Raw genomic sequence first — 17,193 nt, 5'->3', positions numbered from 1 at the left:
CTTATCTGGTTTCAGGTACTCTCACGGGGGTGTATGCATGGGCATTCGCGTACTCGTAAGAGAACACTGGATAAGGTCGAGGAAGAACTTGTGATAGTTCATAGGGAAGTTTTTGAGGATAAAGAGAAGTTAGAGGAAGAAGAGAAAGTTGAAGAGCCAATTGTAGTAGCTATGGGTGATCAATCAGAAAATCTGAAGGCTTTGATGGACTATTCTAAGCCTAAGAATAATGACATTCAGTCTAGCATCATTAGACCAGCCATCAGGGCTAACACTTTTGAGATCAAGTCAAGCACGATCCAGATGATACAGAACTCAGTTCAGTTTGGGGGTTCTCCAACTAAAGACCCCAGCATGCACATCAGGGATTTCATCGAGATATGCGACACTTTCAAGTTCAATGATGTGATTGAAGATGCTATCAAGCTACGTCTCTTCCCATTCTCTTTGAAGAACAAGGCTAAGTGCTGGTTACACTCTCTACCAGCAGGGTCTATCACCACTTGGGAAGATCTTTCTCAACAGTTTCTCACTAAATTCTTCCTCGTGGCAAAGACTGTCGCAATCAGGAATGCTCTTACTCAGTTTGCTCAACAAACTGAAGAATCTCTATGTGAGGCTTGGGATCGATATAAGGAGATGCTAAGGAAGTGCCCACACCATGGCATGCCTGATTGGATGATTATTAATTATTTCTACAATGGATTGGGTCCTACTTCTAGACCCATGCTTGATGCAGCATCAGGAGGAGCATTGTGGGCTAAGAGCTACGATGAAGCTTGTGAACTTATTAAACTGATGGCTGCTAATGAGTGCCAGAATCCTTCACAGAGACTGACTCAGGGAGAAGTAGCAGGAATTCTGGAATTGGATGCAGCAATTGTTATTGCTGCCCAACTTAAAGTTTTAACGATGAAGGTGGACACTTTGGCGAATTATGGAGTTAATCAAATCATTAGTGTCTGTGAGCTCTGTGCCGGTGCCCATGAGACTGATCAGTGCGGAATTTCTAGTAAATTAGCTCAGTTCGTAAGCAACTTCCAGCGATCGCAACAACCTGTTCCAGCCACCTATCATCCTAATAACCGCAATCATCCTAATTTCAGCTGGAGCAACGCTCAGAATGCGGTTCAACAGCCTTTTCAGCAGTATCCAGCTAAGCAGTACAACCCCCTTGGTTTTCAGCAACTGCATTATGCACCAAGACAATAACTCCAGCTGCAACAAGCTAATGAAAAATCTGAATTAGAGGAGTTAAAGCTTATGTGTAAGAGTAAAGCTATTTCTATCAAGACCTTGGAAAATCAAATTGGGCAGATTGCCAATGCCTTGCTAAATCGTCAACATGGTACATTGCCTAGTGACACCGAAGTGCCAGGAAAGAGAGAAGCTAAGGAGCAGGTAAAGGCAATCACTTTGAAGTCTGGGAAGGTTGCGAATCCCGAACAAACTCAAGAGTTAACGGAAGAAGCTGGGGCTGAGAAATAAGCAAAGCAGCAGGATGAAGAAGTGGAACCAAGAAAGACCACTGTTGAGCACACTCCACCTGAGGGTAATACAGGGGAGAAACAAATCTATCCTCCATCGCCTTTTCCTAAGCGGCTACAGAAGAAAAAGCTGGACAAGCAATTTGAGAAGTTTCTGGAGGTGTTCAAGAAACTTCATATCAACATACCTTTCGCCGAGGCTCTCGAGCAGATGCCTAGTTATGCAGAGTTTATGAAAGGTATTCTCTCTCGGAAGGTGAAGCTAGATGATTTAGAGATTGTCACTCTCACGGAGGAATGTAGTGCTGTGCTGCAACAGAAGTTGCCTCCAAAGCTTAAAGATCCAGGAAGCTTCACTATTCCATGTACTATTGGAAAAGTGTCTTTTGACAGATGCTTATGTGATTTGGGAGCTAGCATCAATCTGATGCCTTTGTCAATTTTCAAGCAGTTGGATCTACCTGATCCTAAACCGACGTATATGACTTTACAGTTGATCGACCGTTCTATTACATATTCGCGAGGTATTGTGGAGGATGTCTTGGTCAAGGTTGATAAACTCATATTTCTTGCTGATTTTATAATTCTTGATTTCAAGGAGGATAAGAAGATTCCCATAATCTTGGGAAGACCTTTCTTGGTAACTAGCTGAACCTTGATAGATGTGCAGAAGGGTGAGCTTATAATGCAAGTGCTGGATCAGGATGTTATCTTTAATGTGTTCAATGTCATGAAATTTCCTACTGATAATGAGGAGTGCTTAAAAGTGGAGTTGGTCGATTCGGTGGTCACATTGGAACTTGATCAATTGTTAAGGTCTGATGCCTTAGAAAAAGCCTTATTGGGGAATTCAGATAGTGAAGATGACGAAGGTGAAGAACAGTTGCAATATTTGAATGCTTCTCCCTGGAAGAGGAAGATTAATATGCCTTTTGAATCTCTTGGAATGGAGGAATTGAACAAAGCTCCTAAACGCCTCAAGCCTCCTATTGAGGAAGCCCCCTCTCTTGAGCTTAAGCCTTTATCTGAGCATTTGAGGTATGCGTTTTAAGGTGATGCATCTACTCTGTCTGTTATTATTGCATCTGACCTTTCAGGTAGTAATGAGGAAAAGCTTTTGAGGATTCTGAGAGAGTTCAAATCGGCAATTGGATGGACTATAGCAGATACCAAGGGGATTAGCCCTTCTTACTGTATGCATAAAATTTTGCTAGAGAAAGGTAGCAAGCCTATAGTCGAGCAGCAAAGAAGACTTAATCCTATCATGAAGGAAGTAGTGAAGAAGGAAATTCTGAAGTGGCTAGATGCAGGGATCATCTATCCTATCTCTGACAGTTCATGGGTAATCCCGGTTTAATGTGTACCAAAGAAAGGTGAAATTACTGTGGTAGAAAATAAGAAGAATGAGCTTATTCTGACAAGGACAGTCACGGGGTGGAGAGTCTGTATGGTCTATCGGAAACTGAACAAGACCACTAGGAAAGCCCACTTTCCATTGCCCTTCATTGATCAGATGCTTGACAGGTTAGCCGGTCATGAGTATTACTGTCTTCTGGATGGCTATTCGGGTTACAATCAGATTTGTATCACTCCAGAAGATCAGGAGAATACTACCTTCACTTGTTCATTTGGTACTTTCGCCTTCAGACGAGTTTCTTTTGGTTTGTGTGGTGCACCAGCCACATTTCAGAGATGTATGATGGCCATCTTTTCTGACATGATTGGCCAGAATGTGAAGGTGTTCATGGACGACTTCTCATTCTTTGGAGATTCTTTTGATGAATGCTTACAGAATCTGGGACACGTTCTCAAGAGGTGTGTTGAGACTAATATGGTTCTCAATTAGGAGAAATGTCATTTTATGGTGCGTCATGGCATTATTCTCGGGCACAAGATTTCTAATAAAGGCCTAGAGGTGGACAAGGCCAAGGTGGGGGTCATTGAGAATCTTCCTCCACCTATTTCTGTTAAGGGAATTCACAGTTTTCTTGGTCATGCGAGTTTCTACAGGCGTTTCATCAAAGATTTCTCGAAAATTTCAAAGCCTTTGTGTAGTCTATTAGAGAAAGATGTTCCTTTTAAATTCGATGACGAGTGCCTTGTAGCTTTTGAGACATTGAAGAAGAGTTTAATCACGGCACCTGTCATAACTACACCTGATTGGAATGAGCCTTTTGAGATGATATGCGATGCAAGCGACTACGCAGTTGGAGCAGTTCTTGGGCAGAGAAAGAACAACATATTTCATGTGGTCTACTACGCTAGTAAGACCCTAAACGGTGCTCAACTAAATTATACTACTACGGAGAAAGAACTTTTGGCTATTATCTATGGTTTTGAGAAATTTCGATCTTATATACTTGGGACTGAGGTGACAGTTTTCACTGATCACGCTGCCATTCGATATCTCGTCTCAAAAAAGAACTCGAAGCCTAGATTGATTTGATGGGTTCTTTTGCTCCAAGAATTTGAACTAGAGATTAAGGACAGAAAAGGAACTGAAAATCAAGTTGCTGGTCATCTCTCGTGTTTAGAGAATCCTAATGCTACTTCATTGGATAAGACATTGATAAATTAGTCTTTTTCCGACGAGCAGTTGTTTGGAGTGCAAGAAGAAGAGCCATGGTTTGCAGACATTGTGAACTACCTTGTGAGTAATATCATGCCTCCCGACTTATCTTATGCTCAAAGGAAGAAGTTTCTTCATGAAGTAAAGTGGTATATGTGGGATGAGCCGTTTCTTTTTCACCAAGGAGCTGACCAAATCATCAGGAGATGTATTTCTTACAGCGAAACGGGGGGGATCTTGCGAGATTGCCACTCAACGGCTTATGGAGGACATTATGGTGGAGAAAAGACAGCAGCCCGTGTTCTTCAAGCAGGTTTCTTTTGGCCAACATTATTTAAAGATGCTCATCAGTTTGTTTTAAAATATGATCGATGTCAACGTGTGGGTAATATGTCTAAGAAGGATGAGATGCCTCTTAATGTGCTTCTCGAGGTTGAGGTCTTCGATGTTTGGGGAATTGACTTCATGGGGTCATTTGTCTCATCTTGTAACAATCAGTATATCTTGTTGGCAGTTGATTATGTGTCGAAATGGGTTGAAGTTAAGGCGTTGCGAACGAACGATGCGAAAGTGGAAATTAATTTTTTTCACAAACAGATTTTCACAAGGTTTGAAACTCCAAGAGTCATAATCAGTGATGAGGGGTCGCATTTTTGCAACCGCAAGTTCACTGCCATGATGAAAAGGTATAATGTGTATCATCGCATTGCTACGGCTTATCATCCTCAGACAAATGGTCAAGATGAGGTGTCTAACAGAGAGATCAAGCACATTTTGGAGAAAGTGGTATGTCCGTCAAGGAAGGATTGGTCTTTAAAGCTTGATGAAGTTGTTTGGACGTATAGAACAGCATATAAGACTCCATTGGGAATGTCGCCGTTTCAGTTGGTGTATGGTAAGGGGTGTCATTTGCCTGTGAAGCTCGAGCATAAAGCATATTGGGATTTGAAGAAATTGAATCTGGATTTTGATGCAGCTGGAAAGAAGAGGATGCTTCAGTTGAATGAACTTGACGAGTTTCGACTTCAAGCTTATGAGAACAACAAGATGTATAAGGAGAAAGTCAAGAGGTGGCACGATCGGGGTCTGGTGCTCAAGAAACTTGTGTCAGGGAAACAATTTCTTTTATTCAACTCTCGTCTCCGTTTTTTCCCTGGAAAGTTGAAGTCAAGATGGTCAAGGCCCTTCATAATCAAAATTGTGTTTCCACATGAAGCGGTGGAAATTTTTGAGAATGATCTGGGACAAGTATTCAAAGTAAATGATCAACGGTTGAAGCATTATTATGGCGACACGACAACCCGCGAGGTGATTAGTGCCATTTTATTGTCTACTTGATCTCAAGATTCTACGTCGAGCTAGCGACGTAAAAGAAGTGCTTCTTGGGAGGCAACCCAAGTTTGTTGTACATTAGTAAGTAGAGGAAGTAAGAAGAAAAGAGAAATTCATAAAAAAATTAAAAAACGGAAATAATTTAGGTCTGACTACAGAATCCTGGCGCGCCCGCGCTGCTATTTACACAGAAGCCTGGCGCGCCCGCGCTGCCATTTACACAGAAGCCTGGCGCGCCCGCGCGTAACAGCGCGGGCGCGTCGGTTTGGCAAAAGTAGCGCTCGCCCGCGCCATCCCACCGCGCGGCCGCGCCGTGTCCCGACTCTGAAAAAAATAAAAGGCAGTTTAGGGGGGGAAACGAGAATTTTGTCCCAAAATCAATTCTCAACCAGATTTTACTCCCCCACATCCCATAATTCCCTCTCCAAATCAAACCCATTACTCCCATTATTCCCATAATCAAATCCCACTTCTATTCCATATTTAATTCTCTTTTCACCAACTATATATACATACACCCCATGCACAAACTTCTTCACCTATTCACAAACTCTCAAACACAAATTCTCTCTCAAACACAACTCTTATTCTCTCTAATCAATTTACATGGCACCCAAGAGACGAAGAACACAAGTTGGAAGCAGCACCACCGTTCTTCAACTGCGAGTGGTGTGAGGCCAAGGTTTTCTACTCCTGAAGCTAAGGAGGAGTACACGAGGCTTCTTTCGAAGCCAATCGTCAAGGAGTGAGGTTTTCTTCCATCAGGGAAGGATGATCAGCTGTTGGAGATGATTCATGAGATGGGTTATGTTTCTTTTTGTGAGGAACCCATTGTTGTGCCTATGAGTGTTGTGCGAGAGTTTTATGCTAATGCAAGGGCGGAGAAGAATGGTTTCACGGTGGTTAGGGGGATGAAGGTGGAGTATAGTGTTGGAGCGATAAGGAGGGTAACTAATCAGCCCGTGAAAAAAACCGCTCAAGCTATTTGGAATGATAAGACTCCGGAGGATTTTGACTTGGATTTGATTGTTGCTACTCTGTGTGTGCCTAAGACTCAGTGGAAATTCAAAAGGGGCACAACCGATTATGCCACATTCCCTGCTTCTTGTATGAACAGATTTGTCCGTGCTTGGAATGCTTTTATTTGCGCTAATATTCTGCCAACGTCTGATATGCATGAGGTTAATGTAGAGCAAGCACGTTTATTGTGGGGTATTCTGAAGGGGGATTATGTGGACATTAGTAGGATTATTCACCATGATATTCTGCGATTTTTGAGAGGGAGCACTACAGGTTCTATACCTTACGCGTTCATAGTGACGAGGTTGTGTGTGTCAGCTCGTGTTTGTTGGGCCAAATATGAACAACTTCAGCTCCCTAGTGCTGCCATTGATAGTTCGATTATATTGTACATGGTGGAGTGGTACAGGGGTAAGCCTGATCCTAAGGGGTTGGGTTATTCGTTTGATATGCTTCTAGGCAAGCGGCCTTATGATCAGTATTATGCTGGTGGTTCCAAGTTTGCCCGTGAAACGGGTTGGAGAGCTCAATTGGGTGAGGAGATAGAGTCGTCTCAGTTGAAGGAATCATCGAAGAAGAGTTCGACGCAGTATAAGTGTCTTGCGAGGAGGATGGATGCGATGCACGACATCCATAGTTGTTTTGCACACGATCTCACCCAGGCACTTGGGACTGCATTTAGAGCCACTGGAGTTGACATTCAGTGGTCAGTATTTGGTGAGGACTCTGTGTATCCGCCTCCTGACACGCCTGACACTCCACCCCTTGAGGGTGAGGAATCTGATTCAGAGTAGGTATGCCTGATTCCTTACTATTACCTTCATTGAGGACAGTGAATATTTTAAGTTTGGGGGTAGTAGTTGAAGGAATATGTTTGTGTGATGTTCATGATAGTTTAGTTCATATAGTTTGCATATTTTGCCATGTAATTTTTTTTATTTTGGTAATTTTATGATAATTTGTTCATGTAGTTTCATGCATTTGCATTATAACATGATCCCTTAGATAATTTTTCCGTTTGACTTGCGATATTGATGCTAGTGTAGTGATATCGTATTTAGTGATGTTGAGTCTTATTGGATTGATTTGCATGCTAGAGACACTTGTATTTCACTAAGTCTTATAGGTTGCTAGAGTGCTAGATCATGATCATGGTTTGTTGATTTGTCGAGGTTTAATCATTTGTTTATATTTAGAATTTAGGGTATTCTCTTAATAATAAAAGACATGGATATTTAAAAATTGGATTTCATTGCTAGTTGTGCGGCTAGGTGTCAAATGGCTAGTAGTCGGCTCATATTTTTATGAGTAGTCTAGTGTTGAATGAGATCGAGTGAAACGCACTCATTCAGATTTTAAAAAAAAATGAAGACAAAAAAAGACAAAAGAAAAAAAAAGAATAAGTGTTATGAATAATTGATCACGAGTGGGCTCTTTTGTACTCGAGTTATTAAGTTCTTAGGGGACTTTGTGCCTAGTGACCTAAGGCTTTTATAGTTTGGGATCCGCTAACCTAACGCTCGCTACATGGGTACTATTGTATAAGTCTTTTGTGGACCTCACTCATTGCACGATCAAATAAGCATACTTGTGTTGTTTTGTTGTGAATAAAAGCATGAATCCATATAAAACTCCAATATAAGAATTGAAGTGTTATAAGTTATTTTGAGTCTAGCTTTTTATTTTATTTATAACCTTGTGATTACCTTGATGAGTAGTGAGTCATGATTATTGATCTAGTTGCGATAGTATATCTGTAAACATCTTCACACACACACGTCTCTAGTTTGTAAGTTGATTTGATCTTCATGCGAGTAACTGCATTTGTTGATATGTTGCTTGTTGATTAGTTGAGTTATTCTATTGGGATCGTTGCAATCATGCATTTTTGTTTCTTATTTTATTGAGACTGTTTATGCTTGAGGACAAGCATCGATTCAAGTTTGGGGGTATGTTGAGTGGCATTTATGACACTTATTTATGCTCTAATAAGCTTTGAATTGATGCATTTGTACTCAAGTTATTAAGTGTTTTAATATGTTTTCTAGTATTTTTGCATTTCAGGCATTACTCAGGTAATCAGGTGAATTAACATTGTTATGGTGCTAATTTGGTGTCCAGGTGGTGTTAAAATAAAAGCTCGTGGAAAGCCGGCTTGAAGCAGCAAGATTTAAAAAGAAATCTGAGTTTTTCCCAGAAGGACGGCGCGCCTACGCTGTGATAGCGCGCGGCCGCGCCGGGGTTCCAGAAATACAGCGCGCCCGCGCTGTGATAGCGCGCGCCCGCGCTGTGATAGCGCGCGCCCGCGCCGATGCCCAATATAAGAATCCTGTTTCTAATACAATTCTAAAAGGTAAAGCTTCTAGATTGTTGAGGGCTGCTATATATATTTATATTAGGTTGTTTTAATAAAGAGACGAACCAGAGCGCAAGGAGAAGATGACAAGAGATCTTTAGCACAATTCAACAAAGGCGAAGACAATCTAGTTTATTCTTGTGAATCTTTGTTTTGAGTTGTAATTTGGATGCTTGTTTCTTGTTTTGCTGAACCTATATTCTTGTTTGTACTTGGTTTTATTTATCCGTATAAAGACTACGTTTTATATATCATGTTTTCATCGGAACCCACGTTGATGTTGAGTCCGATTATGGGCTAATCGTTATCGTGGGGTTCTAGCGGATTTATTTATGGATTTCTTTAGTTAAATTGTTTGATGCCTTAGTATGTGGTGATTGTATGATATCCTAGTATTGGTTGAGCGTATTCGTCTTATGAGCGTCGCAAACTTATAAGATAGTGTGTTAATTCTTAATGAAGTGAAAGTGAATTTAGGGATTTAGAACTTGTCATGCTAGCATAGGTTCATGTAATTGTCATGCATGATTTGTAGGTAATTTTAACCATCTTACTTGCCCTATGTAATCAAGATAGATAACTTGTGCTTAAACCGTTATATTGTCAAATTCTATAGACATATAGGGTCTCAATATAATTGGTGTCTATTCAACTTCTATCTCTTTTGTGGATGTCTGGTAGAATGGTACTCGTGCAACGAAAGTTGGCGTTTATCAGTTTCGTGTTATCTGATTAGTACCATCACCATTACATGCTAAGGTTAAGAACAATAAGGCTATTGAATGAAGTATTAATGAAGTTAGAATCTCATGTTTGTCATATATATTAATTCAGTCAATCTAATTCTCGTAGTTATAATTGTTAGCGTAATTCTTAGTTATAAACAATCTCAACTTGTTATTCGTCTTAGCATTGGATAATAACCATAAATTGTTGCTTAGGTGCATAAATTATATAGTTAACCAATACAGTCTATGTAGGAACGAACTAGAAAAGATTTTATAATACTTGCGAACTGGTATACTTGCGTGTATTATTAGCGCGTGTTTAGCGACTAACAATGGCTAGAATTAATCAAGGACTATGATGTGTCGATCAATTATTACCCGGGAAAGGCAAATATTGTTGCAGATGTGCTGAGCCGAAAAAAAGACTAAATGTGCTTATTTCTTCTGAAGAGCTGATCAGAGGATTTGAAAAATTAGAGATTGAAGTTCGTATTCCAGAAGAGTCCACTGAGATGAATTATACAATGATGTTTCAACCAGCGCTGTTATAAAAGATTCGAAGATGTCAAGAGGAGATAATGAGTCATGAAAGTGACAACTTAACAGGAAAGGAAATTACAAGCCAGAAGGATGACAAGGGAATTCTACTATTTTCCTCGAGAACCTGGGTACCTAACGTAGCAGAATTGAAATAAGAAATCTTACGAAACGCTCACAGTTCAAAGTACTCCATTCATCCAGGAAGCACAAAGATGTATAGGGATCTGAAAGATAATTTTTGGTGGCCAGACATTAAAAAGGAAATAGCAGAATAGGTGAGTAAATGTTATACGTATCAACTAGTCAAGGCAGAGCATCAACGTCCAAGCGGATTACTACAACCACTGGATATTCCGGAATGGAAATGGGAACACCTTGCAATGGATTTCGTAGTAAGACTTCCAAGAACCAGAGCAAACCATGATGCAATATGGGTTATTATCGACAGATTAACGAAGTCAGCACATTTTCTTCCAATCAACGAAAGATTTTCGCTCGACAAGTTAGAGCACTTATCTCTCAAGGAAATCGTGATGTGACATGGAGTTCCTGTATCAATCGTGTCCGATCGAGATCCTCGTTTTAATTCAAGATTCTGGAGACAATTTCAGGAATGTTTGGGCATTAAATTAAATATGAGCACCGCATATCATCCACAGACGGGCGGGAAAAGTGAAAGAACAATCGAGACAATCAAAGATATGCTACGAGTATGTGCAATAGATTTTGAAGGCAGTTGGGACGAACATTTACCATTAGTGGAATTTTCTTACAACAACAGCTATCATGCCAGTATTGGAATGTCTCCTTATTAAGCCTTATACGGAAGAAAATACAGATCTCCGGTGTATTGGGACAAAGTTGGTGAACGTAAGATTTTAGGTCCAGAATTGATCCAGCGGACTAAGGGGAAAATAGAGCTTATTCAGAAGCGACTAGAAGCAGCGCAGAATCGACAACGGAAATATGCGGATCAGACTAGAAAGGATATGGAATACAAGGAGGGAGAACCTATGTACTAAAGATATCACCACGGAAAGGAGTGATCATATTTGCCAAGAAAGGTAAACTAAAGCCGCAATACGTTGGTCCATTTGATATTAAAGAGAGTAGGAAAGGTTGCATATGAGTTAGCCTTACCGCCCAATATGCAGCAAATTCATAACGTGTTTCGCGTGTCAATGCTTAAGAGATATAATCCCAAGGCATGTGATAGAGTACGAGCCGATAGACATTCAAGCTTATTTATCATATTAAAGCAGCCAATAAGAATTATAGATCGGCAAGAGAGAGTATTGAGAAATAAGTTTGTACCATTAGTACGAGTTTTGTGGAGAAACCCTATGGTTGAAGAGTCAACCTGGGAGCTTGAGAGTGAAATGTTAGGAAAGTATCCCCATTTATTTTCTTAGCGAGATTTTAAGGACAGATGCCTTTTAAAGGGGAAAGGATGTAACGACTAAGGACACTACGCCATACGTCATAGATGGACTAACGTAATGCCTTTCTAGTGTTACAATAGGTCAAAAAAACATTATAATAGACCTATTGTAACAGTAAGGTGCGTTGCACTTGCGAGCATTACATCGGGCTGTGTAATGTAACACTAGTGTATTTTTATTGTGCAATAATAATTTTCATTAATGTAAGACTACAATATATAAAAACATTACACAAGAATAAGTGCAAAAGTGAATTTTATAAATTTTGAGATACATACGATGTTCAAGACAACAATCCCAGTAACAAATATGCTATGTTATACAACAATTCCAATAGCATTATAACCAAACTTATTAACTACATTTCCATAACATTCTCAAATTTGATAATATACTTGAGATTGAAGGATGCCTGAATAAAATGATGCTTGAATAAAAGGGTTGCGTGACAATATTTACTTGAGAAACTTTTAGCTGGAACATCTCCTCCGGTTGATCTTCTAGCTGCAACCACAACCGCTCCAACCCAAACAATCATAGACCAGGAACAAAATGTCACAGTTTGGAACATACCGGTTCCAACTCCTTTTATCAAATCTTCTCCCCTGCTTAGTACTAATTGTCCCTCCAGCCTTTCTGTAAAAGATTTGACCGCAGGGTTTTCTCCTACAAATGCATAAAAGGTTTTGATTTAGGAAATAGTCTGCGACGTTAAAAAACAAGAGCATAAATTAGCTAGTTAGTTATCTAAAAGTTAAATCTTTTATATAGTTGCAATATGGTACAATCTTGAGATAATTTCAAAATTTTGGTACAATCTTGGTTTACCTGCTGAACCATTGCTGTGGTTTCGGACAGAAACGATGTGTTTGCAGTAGAAATGACACTCATTTTCTTGGTATACGTGGCTCCAATTATAAGAATCAGAGGAACAGCCAATAGTGAAAGGAGTGAAACTTCCCAACTCCTCTTCCTGCACATTAACAAAAACTAAAGACGGAAAAGAATATTTGGAACTTTTTGAAAGTGCAGCATGAAGATATTGACAGAATCAGGAAGAATGCAAGTCCTGAATTTGATTACAGAGTTTGAAATGCAAAGTATCAAGGATCCAGAAACAATTAAAGATTACTCGGACAGACTTCTCCGTATAGTTAATAAGGTAAGAATTCTTAGAACTGACTTTTCTGTGACGAGAATAGTCCATTCAGAGTTGGTTCTAAAATGATTTTACTAAAATCAGTTTAGTTTTTAATTTGTTCCAGGATATATTCCTGATTTATCTCTTAATGGTTGATATATTGTTGTATAAATAAGGATGATCTGAATCTATAAAATACATAACAGTTTTTCATCATTCTATAGTCTTCATACTTTTTCATAAGCTGTTTATCAGCCCTAAAACCAACAATAACCTACTAACTTTAGGAACAAAAGAAAACCAACCATTGCTATCTGCCCTGTGCCAGAAGAACTCATCTTGTTGATATTAGTGTTGACTGTCCACTTAAGAATTGAGGTTAAAGAGTTTCACCCACTAGTTCAAAATCTGTAAAAGATCTGCTCCAAAAATCAAAATAGACCATGATTATATGTCTTCTAATAAATGAAATAAACAAAATATATAAGGTGATTGACATAGTTTAATAGCCTTTAACAGAAAAACTTGCAAATACTTTCTGATAAATAAATACTAACATGACAAAGTAGACCATTAATAAATATATAAGCCAAATACATATAAAAATATAAGCCTAGTAAGGCACATGCAGTAACATTGAAACAATAAAAGCAAAGTAAATAAGCACAAGAAATAGAAAACTTATACCCTGGATGTCAAAGACCTTAAGCACAAAAAAAAGAATCAAATGATTTACTCAAAATGGCAACAATTTCCCCAATCTTCACATTTATAAACTCAAAAAGTACAGAAAGCAGATCAAAACATAGATTACAAACAAAAGTAAAGCACATGACAAAGAGAGGACGGAGCATTAAAACATGCAGAAGAGCTCTAGCTTCTCGAACATAAATTGAAAACTTCTCAAACGTACATGTTTACAGATCATTATTAAAAAAACAATATTGTCAAACATGCCAAAGCAAAAACAAATTACCATTCTCGTGGGTTTTCCCTTGGAATGAAAAGAGTGTCAGCCTTAGGCGTTGTAGGGGTATCTTCATCATCACTGAAAAAAGGAACCTGCAGAAAATGACATATTGATCCAAGAAACAAGACTGATCATTATCCTCCTTGAAAACACATAGGTTTTCGAATAAATATAATAACAATATATACAACTTCATTAAAAATACATCAGAAAACTACAGCACATCAGGAGTTCAGCAAAAACACATGGGACACGTTGATAGCTATTAGGTCTAATATAATTACCTTTAGACCATTATTTTTGGGATGATATTTTCTTGCAGGCAGCCTTACACGCCTTTGAGAAAGGTGCCGAGAAGTTAGCAGAGACGATATACGGGCAGGGGCAGATTTGTCAACCACCTGTGAGGGAAAATTAGTAATCACATCAGGTAAGTTCTCATGACCCAAAACATTGTTTATTAGACAAGAACCACATTTAAAATGAAGTTTCCCTGTAACTAACTTCGCACAGATAATAACAAGCAAGTTTAGGGACCTTAAGTACATACATATAGGATTACAAAGGTTTTTGATGTGACGCCGGGGGGTGTAAACAGAGAATTTGTCTACCTAATTACAAGTTCCATTATATTATACTATGTACTAAAGTAAACCCCCTCGGTACATACTCATGGTAGTGAAGGCATTTTTCATAGCTAATTAATATAATAGAAGAGAGAATCGGGGAGGAACACAAGGAGTAGCTTAATAAGATAAGATTTATTCTTATTGCAATCACTTTACAGTAAATTGTTACTTACAGGCAAACTAGAAATTCCATACTGAATTGAAGGTGAAGTTCCAGCATGCCCAACTGACATCAAAGGCATAGCAGGTAAAGTGCCAAAGGGATTTAATACAGGAGCTTGTTGTACAACTGCAGTGTTCTGAGCAACTGACCTGTCCAAGTGATCAAGGGAAAAAAGAGATGTAAAAAAGTGATGAACTTTACTGGTAAAAGTACAATGATTACAGACTCCGAAAGACAACAGTTTTTCAACGGAATTATGACGTTCTAGTTGATGGTATAAATTAAGACTGGTTTTAGTTTCTGGTTCACATTTCCAAATAGAATAGTTACACATTTTCGGTAAGTCAACAAATGCACCAATATAAAGCAATACAATAATAGCCCTTTCGATAAGCTTGTATAGTAGAGACTTGAGAATGACATGATTTTTACAAAAAAAAAATGATCAGAAAAGCCAAAACATACGATTGTCCATAGTTACTCTGACCAAAAATGCCTGCTGTACCACCAATTCCACTTAAACCAGCTGTTAGGAAAAAGATTCAACCTTTAACTGCAAATAATGATATACCCAAAACAAAATAAAAAAGGTAAAACTCCCCCAATATAAAGCCAAATTTTGTTTCAGTATGGTTGTAAAGTAACTAGGTTTCTTGGGTACTTTTAAACATACAAGCTCACTGGCATCAATGATTATGAACTATTGCAGTAAAATCCAGCGTGATGCATCATTATCAAGATCTTGTATTTAAAACAAGAATGCGCAATATAATTACAATGATTATTAAATACTTCGACAAAATAATTCTGTCATGTTGAAAATAGGAAGAAGTTATGATTTGTGTGCAATCTATGTTTCCTGCAACTTAAATTATAGTACTAAATAGCATATTCCAATTCTCGTTTCTTTTAATTCTTCTACGTACATACTGTACTCCTCCTCCCTCTTAACTTTTGTGTTTGCTCAATCCCTTGTGCCTTTACAGTCACGTATTATTCGTCATTTTGATGAGCATTGCACCTGCGTTGTCGACAATATCGAGGTATCAAGATCCCCTCTATCTTTCTTATACACAGGCACGTGCACAAGCTCACAAGAGCAATTACGTTGTTCTCTATGCTCTCTCGACTAACGTCTTCTCTCCTTAAAGCCGTGGACACATACTACAGGTGGTCTAGCTGTGCTTCTAATGTGAAAGATATATCAGTCCCACTACTTTGTATAAGTCCTCTGGATGATCCAGTTTGTACTGCAGAAGCCATACCTTGGGATGAATGCAGGTAAAAGCCTGCTCAGCCAAAATTATATATACACGTACACATTACTTCACTAAAATTCAGTAACTAATCTCATACTAATATAGCTCCCTTTACTGAGCAAATAAAAATGTTATTTTACCTTTATAAAGATTCCCCCAATCTCATACTAATATACCACCCTTTATAAATAATTCTTGGTTAGTTGAAGTAACAATATTAAAAAACATACTCTTGAAACTTGCATCTGTTCAAAGTAAACTAAGCTACAAAATTACCGGATTGTTTGCTGCAATACCACCATCAATGAGATCAAAGCTTCGATTCCTTTCATCTTCATACTTGGTCTCAAAATAGTATGCAGGTACATAGGTGGGAGCTGCACATGTTTCTATGCAAACATCTGATAAGTATGCATTCTTTGAAGTATCTTTTCTTGCCTGTTCAGAATAAAATTTAGTCCGTAAACACATACATTCATCATCTACTGTTAATTCAAAAACACAAAATCAAAGGGGCACGAAACTGATTAGCTAGCATACATTATCAGTAGAAAATATTATAGGCTGAAGGCATTTGATGTCAAATGTTGGTATAATAACATCCGTAAGAATCAAAGGGACTCGTTTTGCACAACGTCTTCTTCAAGCGTCTATCACACTTCCACTTCTTTTCTCTGTGTTTTCTCAATAATACATATATATATATATACACATTCAACTACAGAGCCAAAAACCCCAAAATAATCAAAACCTCTAAATAATCAAAATAAAAACCTGGTTAGGTTGAATCCCTAAACTTTTGAAGCTCTAATCACCTGCAAAACAAAACCCCAATTAAGAAAAATAAATCCCCAACTACCCAATTACTTTGTTGAAGGCTCCTGCAAAATCATTCAAAAACCTAATAAAAATCTTACAATTAAAATTTGGAAAGAGTGAGAGAGGGTGAGAGATTTTGTTTGAAAAGAGTGTGCCAAGAGAGAGTGGGAGAGAGAGAGAGAGATTTCGTTTCAAAAGAGCGACCAGAGAGAGTATATCGTGTGTGTATTTTCTGTTTGGGTTTGGGGGTTTTCATTTGGGGGAATACCGCCCTGAATATTTCAGGTTCATGAACAAAAATAACCAGTTTTTAAAATTTTTTGATAAAAATAACCGGTTTTCAATTAATGGTCAATAATGACCGACGAAATATGCATTTGTGGATGGCACATAACATGGTGGAGTAATCAATTATATTTAAAATTTACTACAAATTACGCAATCAGTATTAGGGTATTATGATACTAATAAGCAGACCTGAAATGCATATTGACAAATATCAAGTTGTCAGCAAAAGAAAAGTCGCCACGAAGGAAAGGACACTAGGACGAGAGTGACATCATGTCCCCACAACTTTTTCTACTTCTGAGTTTATTTATTTTGCAAGTAGTAGGTAGTAATTCTAATATCAGTAACCCACTGAACACAATACGCATTTGTTGATTAAGTATTTGATCGGCCATAATTGGTCATTTATTTGAAAGCAGCCATTTATGTTAATAATCTTAAAAAATGAGT

At 38.4% G+C, this 17,193-nt stretch overlaps 1 protein-coding gene and 1 non-coding gene across 9 annotated transcripts; both read right to left on the bottom strand.

The window, feature by feature from the left end:
- Nucleotides 1–561: 561 nt before the first annotated feature.
- Nucleotides 562–668, bottom strand: LOC141723003 (small nucleolar RNA R71). Its single transcript, XR_012575998.1, has one exon. It is a non-coding gene; the product is annotated as a small nucleolar RNA R71 (small nucleolar RNA).
- An 11,044-nt stretch (nt 669–11,712) lies between these two features.
- On the bottom strand, nt 11,713–16,855 carry LOC141717926 (nuclear pore complex protein NUP98A-like). Of its 8 annotated transcripts, none has more exons than XM_074520182.1 (9): nt 16,554–16,843; nt 16,411–16,451; nt 16,177–16,310; nt 15,913–16,074; nt 14,388–14,526; nt 13,870–13,986; nt 13,592–13,677; nt 12,303–12,447; nt 11,713–12,140 (listed from the first exon to the last, which is right to left on the bottom strand). In XM_074520182.1, exons 4-9 carry the CDS (start codon nt 16,002–16,004, stop codon nt 12,090–12,092), a joined length of 630 nt encoding a protein of 209 aa, XP_074376283.1. In that variant the 5' UTR covers nt 16,005–16,074; nt 16,177–16,310; nt 16,411–16,451; nt 16,554–16,843; the 3' UTR covers nt 11,713–12,089. The 8 variants fall into 8 exon arrangements, with proteins under 8 accessions (XP_074376283.1, XP_074376288.1, XP_074376287.1 ...); XM_074520187.1 differs by adding an exon at nt 14,843–14,930 and having other exon boundaries at nt 14,388–14,521; nt 16,411–16,842; XM_074520186.1 differs by adding an exon at nt 14,843–14,903 and having other exon boundaries at nt 14,388–14,521; nt 16,411–16,842.
- Nucleotides 16,856–17,193: the final 338 nt, after the last annotated feature.

This window comes from Apium graveolens, chromosome 4 (genome assembly GCF_009905375.1).
Source record: "Apium graveolens cultivar Ventura chromosome 4, ASM990537v1, whole genome shotgun sequence".
Taxonomy (NCBI): domain Eukaryota; kingdom Viridiplantae; phylum Streptophyta; class Magnoliopsida; order Apiales; family Apiaceae; genus Apium; species Apium graveolens.
Note: the sequence above shows the minus strand (reverse complement) of the source record. Positions and strands in the feature narration are given on the sequence as shown.

Coding starts and splice junctions, on each gene's coding strand:
- LOC141717926 (XM_074520183.1), bottom strand. CDS start 16,004: ATGTACCTGCATACTATTTTGAGACCAAGTATGAAGATGAAAGGAATC. Junction 14,527..15,912: donor GTATTGCAGCAAACAATCCG/GTAATTTTGTAG, acceptor TCACTTGGACAG/GTCAGTTGCTCAGAACACTG. Junction 13,678..13,869: donor CCAAAAATAATGGTCTAAAG/GTAATTATATTA, acceptor CATTTTCTGCAG/GTTCCTTTTTTCAGTGATGA.